The 14,321-nt window shown below is 54.0% G+C and overlaps 1 protein-coding gene across 1 annotated transcript in view; it reads left to right on the top strand.

Moving 5' to 3' along the window:
* The window catches only part of SIPA1L3 (signal induced proliferation associated 1 like 3), a 202,596-nt gene extending 188,748 nt beyond the window's left edge, over window positions 1-13,848 (top strand). The window contains exons 22-27 of the mRNA XM_087826695.1: window positions 2,953-3,118; window positions 3,854-4,106; window positions 7,116-7,259; window positions 8,440-8,575; window positions 10,167-10,248; window positions 11,626-13,848. Coding sequence (XP_087682821.1) covers window positions 2,953-3,118; window positions 3,854-4,106; window positions 7,116-7,259; window positions 8,440-8,575; window positions 10,167-10,248; window positions 11,626-11,766 — 922 coding nt within the window. The 3' untranslated portion in view covers window positions 11,767-13,848. The remainder of the gene's footprint in view (window positions 1-2,952; window positions 3,119-3,853; window positions 4,107-7,115; window positions 7,260-8,439; window positions 8,576-10,166; window positions 10,249-11,625) is intronic.
* The last annotated feature ends 473 nt before the right edge of the window (window positions 13,849-14,321 follow it).

The raw sequence follows: 14,321 nt of genomic DNA on the forward strand, positions 1-14,321 counted from the left end.
TTTTTATAAGGACATCAGTAGCCACGAGGAATAAATTTAGCCACACAAGAGACACACTGGCCTCAGGTGAGGCCCACGTCACAGGAGCTGCTAATGTCACGATTTGAGCACATTGAACTCTACTTTCATCATGAGAGAATCTCAGGGTGGCTCAGAGCATCAGGCAGATCTGGGTGTCCTTAATTCACTGTGCCTCAGTTTCCCCAGACTTAAAAGGTAAAGACTCTGAGTACCTACATCCCAGAGGTGGCGTGAGTGAGGATTCCATGAGTCATAGGGAAGCTCCTGGTCATTGGTGGCTGAGCTGACGGACACTGGAGTCTGGGTGCCATCCTTTTGCAGGTTTAGGGCCCCTGAGTCCAGCACAGCACAGCCGCGGAAGGAGCAGGGGAGGCCTCTCTGCTATGTCCCCGCCCCTAGCAGGGCTTCCCCCTCTCTGCAGCCTCTCCTAGCCACCCTTCCAGGAAACTCCGCAGGCCGCCTGAGGTACAGACCCAAGAGTGTCCTCGCAGTGAGTTGGCAGAATCCCCAGCTCAGGCCGTTGACAGTGGTGCTAATTAGCTTAATTAACCCACCCCAAGGGAGCCGCCCCAGTTGGAGGCCAGAACTCCAAGTCAGCTGGGATGGGACCCAGCCAAGTTGGAGCCTTTGGTTGCCTCCCACTTCTGGCCCTCCAAGCACAAGAAAAAGAAGTTGCTGTTGTCGGGGTCCTAACTGCAGAGCCTTCTTTGTAATTTTTCTGTTGTCTTTTTAAATGTAAGTGGTTTAATTCTGCAACATAGCAAAATCCAACTTCAAGTATCATGGGCAAATTAGAGATTCTGTCCGGTGCTGTGGTCAGAACCTTGAGGAGAGGCTGTGCATAGTTTTCTTCATTTGTGTTTTGAAATGTAAAATATGCACAGGGTAAAAAAACCAAACTAGTACAGAAAAAGTTGGCAGTGAAAACTGAGCCTCTCCATCCAGCTCCCTCCCCAGAAGCAACCATTGTTTCCTTTCTTCCGCATCCTTCCAGAGAGGAGCCAAACTGAACCAAGCAGGTGTGATGGAGGGTGCTCCTCTCGCCCCCATCATTGATCGCCGTGCTCGCCTCCTGTCCCTGCACTTCTGCCTTTTCCACTTGTTCTTGTCTCTTCTGATAGCTTGGCAACAGTTCCCAATTAGCATATAGAAAGTGATCTCTTCTTTCTGACCATCAAGAGAGTAGTTCATGGTGTCCTCAGGGGGCATTAAGTTTTGATGACTGTGGAGACCAGAGGTCTTGAGAGAGAGAAAAAAAGGCCAGAGCTATATAAGCCCCGGTTGGCTTGTTTTGTTGTTTTATAACCTGGAATTAATGCCATTGTAAATTATTGCTTAGACTTTGCCATTAAGAAAATCCATTGGAAAAGGTCTTCCAGAAGAAAGAGGAGTAACAATGATCGGCTTGACTCCCCAAACTGAATTTTGTCATACTTTTTCCCTTTGGACATGTCACAACAGCTCACTATAGTATCAGGCCATCCAACCTGCAGTCGGCGAGACAGACGCAGGTTTGAGGGTCGGGAGAAAGTTCTGGCCTGGTTCTCCCACTGTGGAGTTAGGACTGCACCCCCAGTCCTAGCCATCCTCGGAGCTGGGAAGGAGATTTTAGCGAATGAGCGCAAGCTAAACGCTGGGAAAGGAACACTCATGTTCCTTTGGCTTAACTTTTCCAAGTATCTTTTTTTCTGTTTTATAAAAGTCATTTAAGCTTGTTGTAAAAGGAAAAAAGGAAGGCAGGGAGGAGGGAGGATTAGTAAAGAGGTTGCTTGGAAGGAGGGAGGAAAGAGGGAGGGAGGGAAGGAAGGTTGGAATGAGAGTAGGTTTCATATGATACCCATTAACAACTACACTTAACTGCCTACAGTGTGGCAGTCCTGGCCCTGACATTGGACACAGGCTGCAAATAAGGTGGAAGGAGGGGGACCGCAAATGTACAGTACACGCAAATCCCCACGAGGTAAATTCAGTAAGGAAGTAGCAGAGGATTGCGTGATCAAGGGCATCTGGGCTGGGAGGCGGTACCAGGAGGTTGAGTGGTCAGGGGAGGCCTCTTGGAGGAGGTGACATTTGAGCTCAGCTGGGTGGATAAGAAGCTGCCATTCATGGGGAGTGCTGGGCAGGGCACTCTAGGCAGACGGAAAAGCCAGTGCAAGGGCCCTGAGGCAGGGACATGCCTGGTGTGTTTAAGCAACAGTAGGAGGCCTGTGCAGAAGATGAGGGCAGAGAAGGGCCAGGGCAGGTTGTTTGGGACCTTGTGGGCTGTGGTGAGGAATGTTTTTTTGTTCTTTGGGGGTTTGGGTTTTTTTATTTATTGATTTGGGGGGGTGGAGAAGGGAGAAAGAGAGAAACATCAATTTGTTGTTCCACTTACTTACGCATTCACTGGTTGATTCTTGTATGTCCCCTGACTGGAGATCAAACCCACAACCTTGGCGTAGCAGGACAACTCTCTAACCCACTGAGCTTCCCAGCCAGGGCCTGGTGAGAGATGTGTTTAGAAAGAGAATCCCCTACATATCCAGTTTGGGAACTGAGAGTTTGGTGAACTTCAGTATATCGAGCTAAGCTGTGTGTGAGTTTTGTTTTCTAAAAGTGAATTCATACTGTACATACCGCTTCTTTATGCCTCACATTCTGGGGTCTCTTTCTCTTCATTTGGTCGTCAGGCTCCTGACTGCAGCTCGGCTCCAAGTTCACTGCTGCACCTGCCCCTGGAGCAGACATGGTGCAGAGTAGGTCTGGGAAGTATTTGTGGGGTGAGTGAGTGGAGAGCAAACAAGGCCCCTCTTCTGTCACACTCACCCCAGGTGAGGCAGAGAAGGCTGTGGTCACTCACCCAGTGACATCAGGCCTTCTTGGGCCAGGGCAGCTTTGAGAAGCAGCTCCAGCCTCCCCAAGGCCTCTCTAACCCTGACCCTCTTGTTCCAGGCAGGTGGACACCAATACGAAAAATGTGTTTGGGCAGCCACGGCTGAGGGCGTCCCTCCGCGACCTCCGCTCCCCACGGAAGAACTACAAGTCCACCATTGAGGACGACCTGAAGAAGCTCATCATCATGGACAACTTGGCGCCAGACCAGGAGAGAGACGCGGGAGTACGAAGTGGGCTGCGTGGGAGGGCACGGGGGGGAGGGCCTGCCTCCCCGAGGGTACTCCAGCCTCTTCCTGCGGGTCCTCGGCCTTTGATCCCTACCAGTCCTACTTGGGTGTATGTGGCTTCGTGGCCAGGACTCAGGACATCGCATCATCAGTCAGGGGCAGAAGCACAGTGTAAACCAGCTTGGTGGGCACGCAGAGGACCTCGTGTGACGGGAGAGATGCTCTTACAGGCTCTCACGTCCTCGTGGAGCCCAGGGTGGAAGCAGCCCCCACCTGTCCACCTCAGGGACTAAAAATGGAGGCAGGGTTCCTAGGTGCCAAAACAGCAGTTGTCCTCGGTCTCTCTACACCCATGGTCCCCGCCTCCCCCTCACTGGTCTTGCCTCGGGCAGGCACTCTCTTCTGGGGACTGAGAGGGTGCTCTCCCACAGCACTCCGTTCCCAGCGGTCGCCATCAGTGGCCAGCCCTCACTGGTCCAACTGGAGCCACACCACCCTCCCTAACCTCACCTGGTGCTGGAGGGTAGAGTCGACCCTCCAGAACCAAGGGGTCTACACGTGGCGGAGGAGGAATCCCCAGGGTTAACTGGGGGACCTTGACCAGAAAGGGGGCAAAAATGGATGCTGGGTGGGTAGGAACCACAGATGTCCGGGATAGGAAGGCGCTTCTGAGGACAGTGACCGTGGGCCAGGCCATGACCGTGCCCCACGTCCCTCCCCTGTCTCTGCAGCAGTCACCACAGAAGAGTCTCCAGCGGACGCTGTCTGACGAGAGTCTATGCAGCGGGCGGCGCGAACCCAGCTTTGCCACCTCGGCCGGCCTGGAGACGGGCCTGCCCAGCGACGTGCTCTTCAGCACTTGCGCCTTCCCCTCCAGCACGCTGCCCGCCCGCCGCCAGCACCAGCACCAGCACCCTCACCCGCCCGGCGGCAGCAGCCCCAGCACCATCCCTGCCACTGGCAACGGCTTCCCAGAGAAGAAATGTGAGCCTGGGTACCCTGGGGCTGGCAGGAGAGTTACCCCAGGGTTGGAAAGCAAGGGGGACGGCGCCTGGAGGGCACCTGCGGCTCACTGGGAGGTCATCAGAGTCAACTGAGGGAGGGAACCGGAGTACACATGAAAGGAGCATGATGGGTGGGCACTGGGTGTCACCCATGGAGCAAGGGATTATTGGCCAAGCCTAGGGGGCCTCCAAGGGGTCACCTAGGGTTCTGGAGCACCCAAAGATTGGGGTCATCTGACACCAGAAAGGGGAGGTCAGTCTCTCCAGGCATAATTGGCTCGGGCCCTGAGGGTCAGGGATCCGTATCAGCCAACCCCCAGCCCCATTCCCTGTACTAGCTTCAAGCAGATTACCTAGCGACATGGCTTTACCTACCTGACTCCCCAGGTCTGCCAGGGAGGGGGGCGTGCAGCGTGTGACTCACTCATCTGTATTCATCCAGCAAATACTTACTGAGCGTCCCCCATGGAGGGGGCACTGTGCAAGTGGCCCCCATTAAAAGCTTTTGGTCTACCCTCAAATCCCTTTTCCACACCCCAAAGGCTTTAAAACTGAAGGAGGTTGCAGAAGGTAGGGTCAGGCTCACTGGGCAGCACAACCCAACATGAGCTCTTTATGGTCCTTCTTGATCACCCCACTCAGTAGGTAGGAAGGATGCATTGCTCCTTGGCCGAACGCCCGTGTGTTGACTGCAAGTGCTCCCTGCCCCCTCTGCCTTATGTTTCCCCATCACAGCCGCATTCACTCTGGGTTGTCCCTGTATGGGAATGGGTCTGTTTCCCTCACTGGACTGGGAGCTTCCTAAGAGCAGGGCCTAGGTCACTGTGGAGACCCCAGACCAGGACTCTCTCACAGAGCACACAGATACACCTCTCTTTGCCCATATGACACCCTGTCCCCTGAGGCAGGGAGAGTGCCATCTGGCCTCAGCCTGGCCATGGCCCCCAGGCCTCTCCACCTGCTCAAGATCCCTTTCTAAGCCACGTCGGGGCTGAAGAGATGAGGTCGGCCTGGCCCGGCTTCACTAGTCAAGGACCCTCCATGCCAAGGAGCTTCTCACAGCAGCGCCCACTGATTTCTCGCTGGGTGGTGTCAGCAGCCCCACAGCTCAGCAGCAAATGCTGGCAGGCTGGAGCCACAGAGCACGGTGGTCCAGGGCTCAGCTTCCTTCCCAGCCTTTGTCATTCCCCTGAGCATCTGTCCACTGGGCAGATGCTTACTAGCTCTGCTCAGCCCAGAGCTGGATGGTCTGAATGCCTGGCCCAGGTCCCCCATTCACAGAAGTAATCTCTGTGCCTCAGTTTCTGTGATAGTAAAATATGGGCAAAAATAATGCCCACCTCACTGTGTTAATCTGAGAATCAAACAAGGTAAAGTTCTACCATGATGCCTAGCATGTAGAAAATACTGAAAAGACGGTAGCTACTTGTTGTTTCTGTCGTTAGTATTTTGTCTGGAGCAAGCATTGCAGCTGCTGTGAGTCAGGTTGTTCCTGTGCACTGGAGAGCAGGGTTAAAGCAGCGTTCCCGGGCCTTCCACCCGCGGGCGCTTAGGCTTAGAGCAGGGTCAGTGTCAGACCACCAGCGCATGTAACCATGGACAAGGCATTTTCTGGCCCTAAGAGTGTCCCCCTGCACAGCACAGAGGTCATAATGACACCTCCCTCCTGGCTAATTGGAAGTGAGGCTGTGAGATGAGCCCCATAGTACCAGCGTGATGCCCAGCAAGAGGATGTACTCGGGACACAATAGCTCTGGTTCAGCCAGGCCTGGTCCTGCCTAAGTCACCTCCTGATCTCTCTGTACCTTGCTATCATCCTCTGTCCCACCCCCTTTATGGGTATCAGTGAGCTGAGGCCCAGGACCTAGGCCGGCACGGGGGACTCGCTCAGTGGCTGTAGCAAATGCAGCTGCTGATGCGACACTGTGCTGTCTGTCACTTCTAGCACCCAAACCCACCAGGTCTCCCAACAGTGACCCTGCCATGGTAAACACTGTCCAGACACTGACAGCCCAGTTATATCTGCAGCCTGGCACCCTCTCCTCCACTCCAGACTCCTGTAGCCAGCCACGCCCCCTGTAGGGGTCTAATGGCAGCTCACACTCCACGCCTCCTGAAACTTCTGATCCCACCCCGGCCTTTCCCTCTCAGTGCCAGCTACAGAATCTTGATGTCACCCTGGATCCTTGTCTGTCTTACACCCACATCCACTTTCAGGAAATACTTCTGGCTCCACCTACAGAATAGAGCCAGGATCTGCCCACTTATCCCTCCACAGCCCACCTAGTCCTGTCCACCCTCATCTCCCTCCTGGACCATCGCAGTAGCCTCCTCACTGCCTCCCTGCTCCCCACATCCCCTCCACCATTCGTCCCCCAGACAAAGCCAGGGGAACCCTGTGAACACTGCATTGAGTCACGTCCCTCCCTGCTCAGAGCCCCCCTGTGGCTCTGTCTCATTCAGTAAGAGACAAAGTCCTCAACATGTCCCACAAGTCCCTACGCAGTCCAGCCCTGTCACCTTTCTGACTTCACCTCCTACTGCTCTCTCCCTCTCTCTCTCCCTCTGTCCCAGTCACATGGCCGCCTCAGTGTTCCTTAAACCCACAGGCACATTCCTGCCTTGGGGATTTTGCACTGGCTGTTCCATCTACCTGAATGCTCTTCCCCCAAGTAACCACTGGCTCAGTCCCTCCTCTCCTTCAGAGCTTTGTGTGAACACCATCTTCTCAGCGAGACCTCCCCTAGCACCCTGTTTAAAATTGTGCCCATGTAATTATCCGGCACTCCCAGCTCTCCTTCCCTGCTAGATGTTTTCCCGGGTATTTATCATCTAATAAATATAGCATTTATTTAATTATATATGATGTTACAACAATTACATAATGTTTGCATAATTATATATAAATTATAAAACAATATATTAATTCCTTTGTTTGTCCCACATTGTCATTCTCACCCACCTTCCTCTCTCTGCTCTCCCTACCCAGCCACCATCTCAACCTCTGAGCTCTCACTGGCCGATGGGCGGGACCGGCCACTTCGACGCCTCGACCCCGGGATGATGCCGCTGCCCGACACAGCTGCTGGCCTCGAGTGGTCCAGCCTGGTAAATGCAGCCAAGGCTTACGAAGGTAGGCACCCTCCCCCCAACCCGGCCAGATCCTGCCCTCTTCTGTGCTCTAAAAAGATCAGTGGAGGGCCTTGGGGCTTTGAAGGGGGACACACTCAGTTTCCAGAATCGGGCAACAGGGTTCATATCCTTCCCATCACTTGCTCGCTGTACAGTCCTGGCCAAGTGTCTTCATCTCTCTGATCCTGTTACCTTGTGTGCAGATCAGGGACATGAATGCACCCACGGCCTGGGGCTGCAGCGAGGATTATATGAAACTTGTGTAAAACATGTCAGGCATAGAACAAGCCCTCAGCAGACGTACCTCCTGCTGTTACTACAGGATCAAGCTGTAGCAACCCAAATTGTGTTTAGATGTGCTTTGGCTGCAAGTGGCAGAAAATCCAAATGAATAGCAATTTAAACATGCCAGGTTTTGCACAGGTGAAAACTCCCGGGTGGGCCGCCCGGGGCTGGTGTGGCACTTTCACAAGCGCATTAGGGCACAGGCTCCTGCCCCACAGTGTGCCCACGAGGGTTCTGGCCAGGATGAGCCAGAAGAATATGTTGGTGTCAGGTCACCACGAAAACCACTTTACAGGTGAGGAAACGGAGGCTTAGAAAGGTAAAGCTGCTTGCCCAAGGTCACACGGGAAGGAAATGTCAGAGACTGCCAACTGTCCCTCATGATCAGTTTTCCCTTTCTCTTGAATAACAAATCCCAAAGTGCAGCTACACACATGGCCTCATTTCCCATCCTGCCCTACAGCGAGGCATGACCATGTGTGACACTCTGGTCTGTGGAAGTAAGTGCAAGAGAAGTGTGAGGCTTTGGGACATGTCCTTAAAAGGAGGACATTTTTTTCTGCCACTTATTTGTTGACAAAAGCAGGTCATGTATGCTGAGGATATGCCGGATTCTGAATCAGGCTCGTCACTTCCTCACACTAATCTAACCTGTCTCTCCTGTGAATATTGTCTAAACTAGTCCTTTGGTGGAGGGGCTTGCCCAGAATCACAATGGGGTTTTGTTGTGCCCTTGTCTAGTTGGATTTTTTGGCAGGAATTCTTCCACAGTGCCTGTGATCTAACAAAGCTGTGACTGGGAATGTGGCGGAGGTGGGCAAGAGGGGCCCAGGGAGGGGCGTTCATTGAGGAGGGGCTGGGAGCCCTGCTGACCCTTCTCCCCCTCTCTCCGCCAGTGCAAAGAGCCGTGTCGCTCTTCTCTCTCAACGACCCAGCTCTGAGCCCAGACATGCCACCTGCACACAGCCCTGTCCACAGCCACCTGAGCCTGGAGAGGGGGCCCCCGACCCCCAGGACCACCCCAACCATGAGGTGAGGTTTCCCTGGGGACACCCAGGCTAGTGACAACCACTGCAGGTCACCCCACCACCCCATCTACAGCAGCTGGGAACATCTGCCCCCTCATCTAACAGATGTGTAGTGACCCACACGCTGGGCCCAGCAGTGAGCAAATCAGAGTCTATCCTGTACTCACAGTTTGTGGACACAACACTGTAATCAGTGTTCTCACCACTGTTGCTCTTCCAACTTTAAAAAATGCTCAGTAGTATCCCCCATTGTCCCCTCTGTCCGCTCCTGGGTCTCCTCCTCTGCGTATTCCTAAATTATTTGACTCTTCCCCCTGACAGTCACCTTTTACCTCTTCCCAGCAGATCCCCACTGGGCTGTCTGGGGCCTCAGGGGTGATCAGACAGGAACCCTGCCCTCATGAGGCTTCCTGGGGAAGGGAGGAGGACAGGGACACAGGCCTGTCACATTTGTCATGTCACATCTAGTGTAACATCTTTGACTGCATTGTCTTAGCAGAAAATAAAATTAAAGAGAAGAAGTAATAGAAGTGGCATGTTTGCGGGTCCGTAGGTGTAAATAGTGCATTGCACACGTGCACACAAGCATCCCCTGCAGGGCTCTGTATACCACAGTCATGCACTGGACCTTGGCAGTACAAGCGATTTTTCAGGGTAATTTTGACTCTTGTTGTTGGCGTCACACAGTGGCTTCAGGATTCAACCTTCACGCAAATGCCCCACTGTAATTACGGGAACTAGGCAGTTACAGGTGGTGCCACCACGGAGAGGGTAGGAACAGAGTGGGTGTGGAAATGGTGGGACCTGTGGCCTCTGAGTGCTCTCCAAATTCCCTCCGCCCCTGAACTGGTGACTGCGTCCCACCGCCCCCTGCAGCTGCAGGTCCCTCGGAGGGAGGGAAGGGTGGGAAGGCCAAGTCCTCTCCCCATCTTGGGCTGAGACCCTGGCCCCCCTTCATCTGATGCAGCCCACCCCTGTCCCCAGTACCCACTGGATATGTGTGTCCCACATGCCCAGTGGAGCCTTCTGCAGGAAGGGGCTGCCCACTCTCCCCTGCAGGGGCCAGGCAAGCCCAAGGTGGGGGAATCTGCACAGAGGAAGAGCCACAGGCTGAGGTCCTGGGTGCGATTCCCTGCCTGAGCCAGATTTCCCCTCTGAACAGTAGGTAATGACGTGGCTGTGGGTGGAGACGGTGACGGTGGGCTGTCATCCTCCTCAATCCCATTATTAGTCCTGTCCACAAGGGCAGGCCCCGATGGTTGGTTGTCCACTAACCTGCCTAGTGTGCTCCGTGGATGTCTGCGAGGCAGCTTCTTTGCCTTTTGCCACAGGAGCTGGTCACACAGGGGGGAGTTTCTCCTAAGCACACACGTGGTCCATCCTCTGGGGAAGGCACACTTCACGGCGGGCACACGCATAGCCTTTGACCTACATCCACACGCGTGCCCTCGCTGGGTGGAACGAGGCCGGGAAGAGGGCTGCCTTCTGGTTTCCCTCAGACCACCTCCTCCAGGCCCCCTTGGGACACCAGCAGGGAAAGGACTCCCAGAACCTGAGGAGTGAAAGTGGCCTGACGCTGTCCCCTGTCTTTCCAGCGAGGAGCCGCCCCTGGATCTGACAGGCAAGGTGTACCAGCTGGAAGTAATGCTGAAACAGCTGCACACGGACCTCCAAAAGGTAAGCCCTACACACACACTTCCCAGACACTCAGGGAGCCAGCAAGGCGGAGCCACCTGTCCCCCCATCCCTGCTATTCTGGGGACGCCACCCAGCCTTGAACGTAGTCATGAGTAAAGGGTAAAAAGTGACACTGCTGAAGGCTGGTGAGCACACAGAGAAATTCACACATTCTTGGAGGAAGAATAAATTGGTCTGACCTTTTTGGGGGTGCCAGTTGGACAATATTTATCAAAGAAGTAATTGTGCCCCTAGCAAGTTTGGCTCAGTGGTCAGAGCTTTGGCCTGCAGTCCCTGGTTCGCTTCACACCAAGGGCATGTGCCTCAGTTACGGACTTGATCCCGCATGCGGGAGGCAACCAATCAATGTGTCTCTCTCACATCGATGTTTCTCTCTCTCTCTGAAAAGCAATGGGAAAAATATCAAGTGAAGATTTAAAAAAAAAAGTGATCATGTACCATGTTGACCCAGCAGTTCCACTTGTGGGAGCTTGTCCAACAGGATCTTAAGCATGGGCACAAAGATCCGGGAGCAAAGGCTCATGCTGCACTCACTATTGGCAGAATTAAAAATGGGAGCCAGCGCAGCTGCCCCTGCGGGGGCGGTGCTGATGGCCGGGACAGGTCACCCCGGCAGCCGGCTAAAATAGTTACAAAAATTTATGTATTTACTAATATACAAAAGAAGTCCTATAACTTAAATAACAAACTAAGCAAGCTGCAGAACTGTTTTCTAGAAGATCATCATACTAAAAAAAAAAAAATGTTTCACGTCCATGGCTCAGAGGCCCACCTAGAAGTCAACAGTCTGAATTGTCTGTTTTATTTATTTCCAGGGTGTAAAAGGAAGGAGAAATAAGGGTGGAGGGGACTTCACTTGTCGCTTATATACTTTGGGGTAAAAGGCAGCATATAATGTGAGGCTCAAGCACAGGAATCCCAGAGACCCAGGTTCAGATTCCACCCCAGCGCCTCATGTGACCTTAGACGAGTCAGCACCTCTGGCTGTGGCATTATCCTGGAAGGGTTTCTGCTGGCAGCCCCACATCCACATCCAGCTCTCCGCAGTGGGGTCTGGGTTTCCCAAAGTCCTGGGCTGCCTGAGGGTGAAATGAGGTGATAATAATTCCAGTCACACTGTGTTGTAAAAGCTCAACACATAGGACCTCAGGGAAGCCTCTCAGCCTCCCCTTTTTAGAGTTGAGGCAACTGGGTCCCAGAGAGTTGAAGTGACTTGCCCGGGGCTACTCGGCTGTGAACAGGCAGAGCTGGGTTTGCACCTGGCAGTCCAGCTCTAAAGCACAGCTGAGCCAGGGCTCATGGCCCCAGGGAGCCCTTGGCCGAGTGCCCCGCTGATGCCCGGACCCCACCCTGCAGGAGAAGCAGGACAAGGCAGTGCTGCAGTCGGAGGTGGCCAGCCTGCGACAGAACAACCAGCGGTTGCAGGAGGAGTCACAGGCCGCCAGCGAGCAGCTGCGCAAGTTTGCTGAGATCTTCTGCAGGGAGAAAGAACTGTGATGTGGAGAGGCCGCCGCCCCACCCCTCCGCCTGGGCAGGGCTCCTGCTCTCCTGGCTCCCTTAGCTCAGCTCCTGGTGGCAGTATGATCAAGATAGTCCAGCCAGGGCCCCACCACACTCCCCTTGGACGTGGAGACCTGAGGGAGGCCTCTGGGGCTGTACGCTGGGTTCTGCTCGTGTCCCCAGGCCCCAGTGGGCCACAGGGCCTCAGGCCTCCCTCCAAACTGCTCACCTCTGGTCTCTGGGGCTGGGCCCTGCCCTCTCCACCCCCAGGGGCCCAGTCTGCCGGGCCCCATCTAAGCCTCTTCCTAGGACCAAGCCATCAGAAACTGTAGGAAGGAAAGAGGGAGGGCAGTAGTGAGTCTCCAAACCCCACAGCTCCAGGAGTTCACAAACCATGTCTCTTCACCACATACAAGAGTTGGGGCTTGTGGGGCCCTGCCCCCCTGCATGAGAAGTCACAGCGTGGAAACAGCCCGTTCTTCCCCCTCCTGGGAGAGGTCAGGGCCCACGTGGAAACAGGCCAGGGCTCTCCTTCCTGCGCTGGCGCCAAGAAGCACGGACATCATCCCCTCCCAACCCCTTGTTTCCAAAAACAGCCAGGAGCACTTTCTTAGAGCTTCAATTATTTCTTGGGGGTCCCAGGATGGAGAGGGGAAACTCCAACATCCAGAGTCAACTGCTTTGAGGGGGAAACTATTTGCACACCATTTCTACAGTCTTTTTCTATCAGCCCCTCGGCCACCAGAGGCCATAGTGCCTGAACCCCTCCACCTTCAGTTCGAGCTCCTGCCCTGCCAGGCCCAGCGGGAGAGCCGCCACAGCCCGCCAACCCTGATCACGCAGCCACGGCCTCTTCCAGGCACCAGAAGCGGCTCCAAGGAGCCCCCAGGTCACAGCTGGGGAGAAACAGTCTTCATCTCTTTGCTTTTGTTTTCTCTTTGCAATCCCATGGCCCATCTTGCAGCCCCCACAGCAGCGGAGACTGGGCCACCCTCACTGTGCTCCCCGGGGAGCCTTTGCTGTGCGAACCCCCATGAGACGCTGATTCTCTAAAGGCAATAAGGGGCAGCTTGCCAGGCAGCGAGCTGGTGTGGTACTATGCTGTTCACCCAGGAAACAATTTCTCTTTTTCCTTTAAAAACAAACAAAAAAATATATATATATTTATTTTTTCATGTAGAGTTGCGCCAGAGCAAGTCTGTATGGCCACAATCTGTGGATTCCCCCAACCTCAAGCTGAGGATCGAGGCATGTCCCCCATGGGCTGGTGCTCAGCAGGAGGGCTTAGAGGAACAAAGTCAGGGTGGGCAGGCCTATGTCTTCCCTTTTTCGGGAGGCACCAGACCCGGGGAGTTGGCGCGGGCCTCAGAGTGGCAGCTCCGGGCTGGGAGCCAGCACCAGGTGGCCCGTTCCTTGTCCAGAGACCTCACCGCCTTCTCTTTGGGGCCAGAAACCTCAGGGAAGGGGGTGCTAGGAACTGCCCAGGACACAGGCATTCAGGGAGCCAGAGAAAAGGACACTGATCATGTCCCCCTGCAGTCAGCCTATGGCCCCTGGCAGCACTGCAGTCCTGTGACAAAGCCTGCACATCTGCCACCTCCTCACCCTCACCTGAGCTGTGGTGTGCAGCTGCAGGTGGGCCTGCTGGGTCCTCAGCCCTGGCCAACTACTGTGATGTCTCCGCCCCTCTTCCCAGATCCCCTTTTTGGACGGGTTCTCCAAGACCACCCCACCCCCCTTTCTTCAGACCTTAGCCCAGAGCCTCCCCCCCTTTTAAGTTCACCTCATCTTCAGATCATTCTAATCATTTTGGGGACCTAATCGTGTACATTGACAAGTGTAAATTATGATTTTTGGTTTTGTTTTCTGTTATTTTTTAAAGATCTCTGCAAAACAAATCTATTTAATTTGAAGCTGGTGTTCTATCTGATGGCTACAGATAGCAACAGGGGTTTTTTTCATATGATTTGTTTCATTTGGATTTTTTATTCTTTATTGTCTTTTTTTTCTATCCCTGTCTTGAGATTTTCTGGCATGTTTCTGGAGGTTTCAAAGGAAATAAATGTTTCATAGAAATGGTTTGTGTGTTCACTAGCTGGGCAGCTGCCTGGAGTCACTGAGAGGTGGTCCAGCATCAGCCCCTTGTGTCCCCCTTGCCCCAGTCACCACCCCCCCCCCCCCCACACACACACACACACACTTCCCTAAGAGCCAGGGAACACCAGCCTTGCAAACTTCCTTCCTTGAAACCCAAATGACAGAAATCCACCACTCAGAACGTAAAAGCCTTTCTTAAGCTAAAAAAGAGGGAGATTCCCCCTCAGAAGTCACATACTGAAGGCCTGAAAGCGGGCCCAGCCAACAAAGTTGTGTTAGTTTTAGAATTAGTGGTCAACTTTTAAAAATCTGGAGATTGAACAAAAAGCCAGATTTCCAGGTTGGTAACTGTCCTTTGCAGCAAGACTCAGGAACTAAGGGCCCAACCACGCCTGCTTTGGCTAGGCCGCCACCCCAGGCCACACCCCACCCCAGCTCTGGCTTATTTGCACCCC

This window comes from Miniopterus natalensis, chromosome 18, assembly GCF_054644295.1.
Source record: "Miniopterus natalensis isolate mMinNat1 chromosome 18, mMinNat1.hap1, whole genome shotgun sequence".
In the NCBI taxonomy this organism is placed as follows: domain Eukaryota; kingdom Metazoa; phylum Chordata; class Mammalia; order Chiroptera; family Miniopteridae; genus Miniopterus; species Miniopterus natalensis.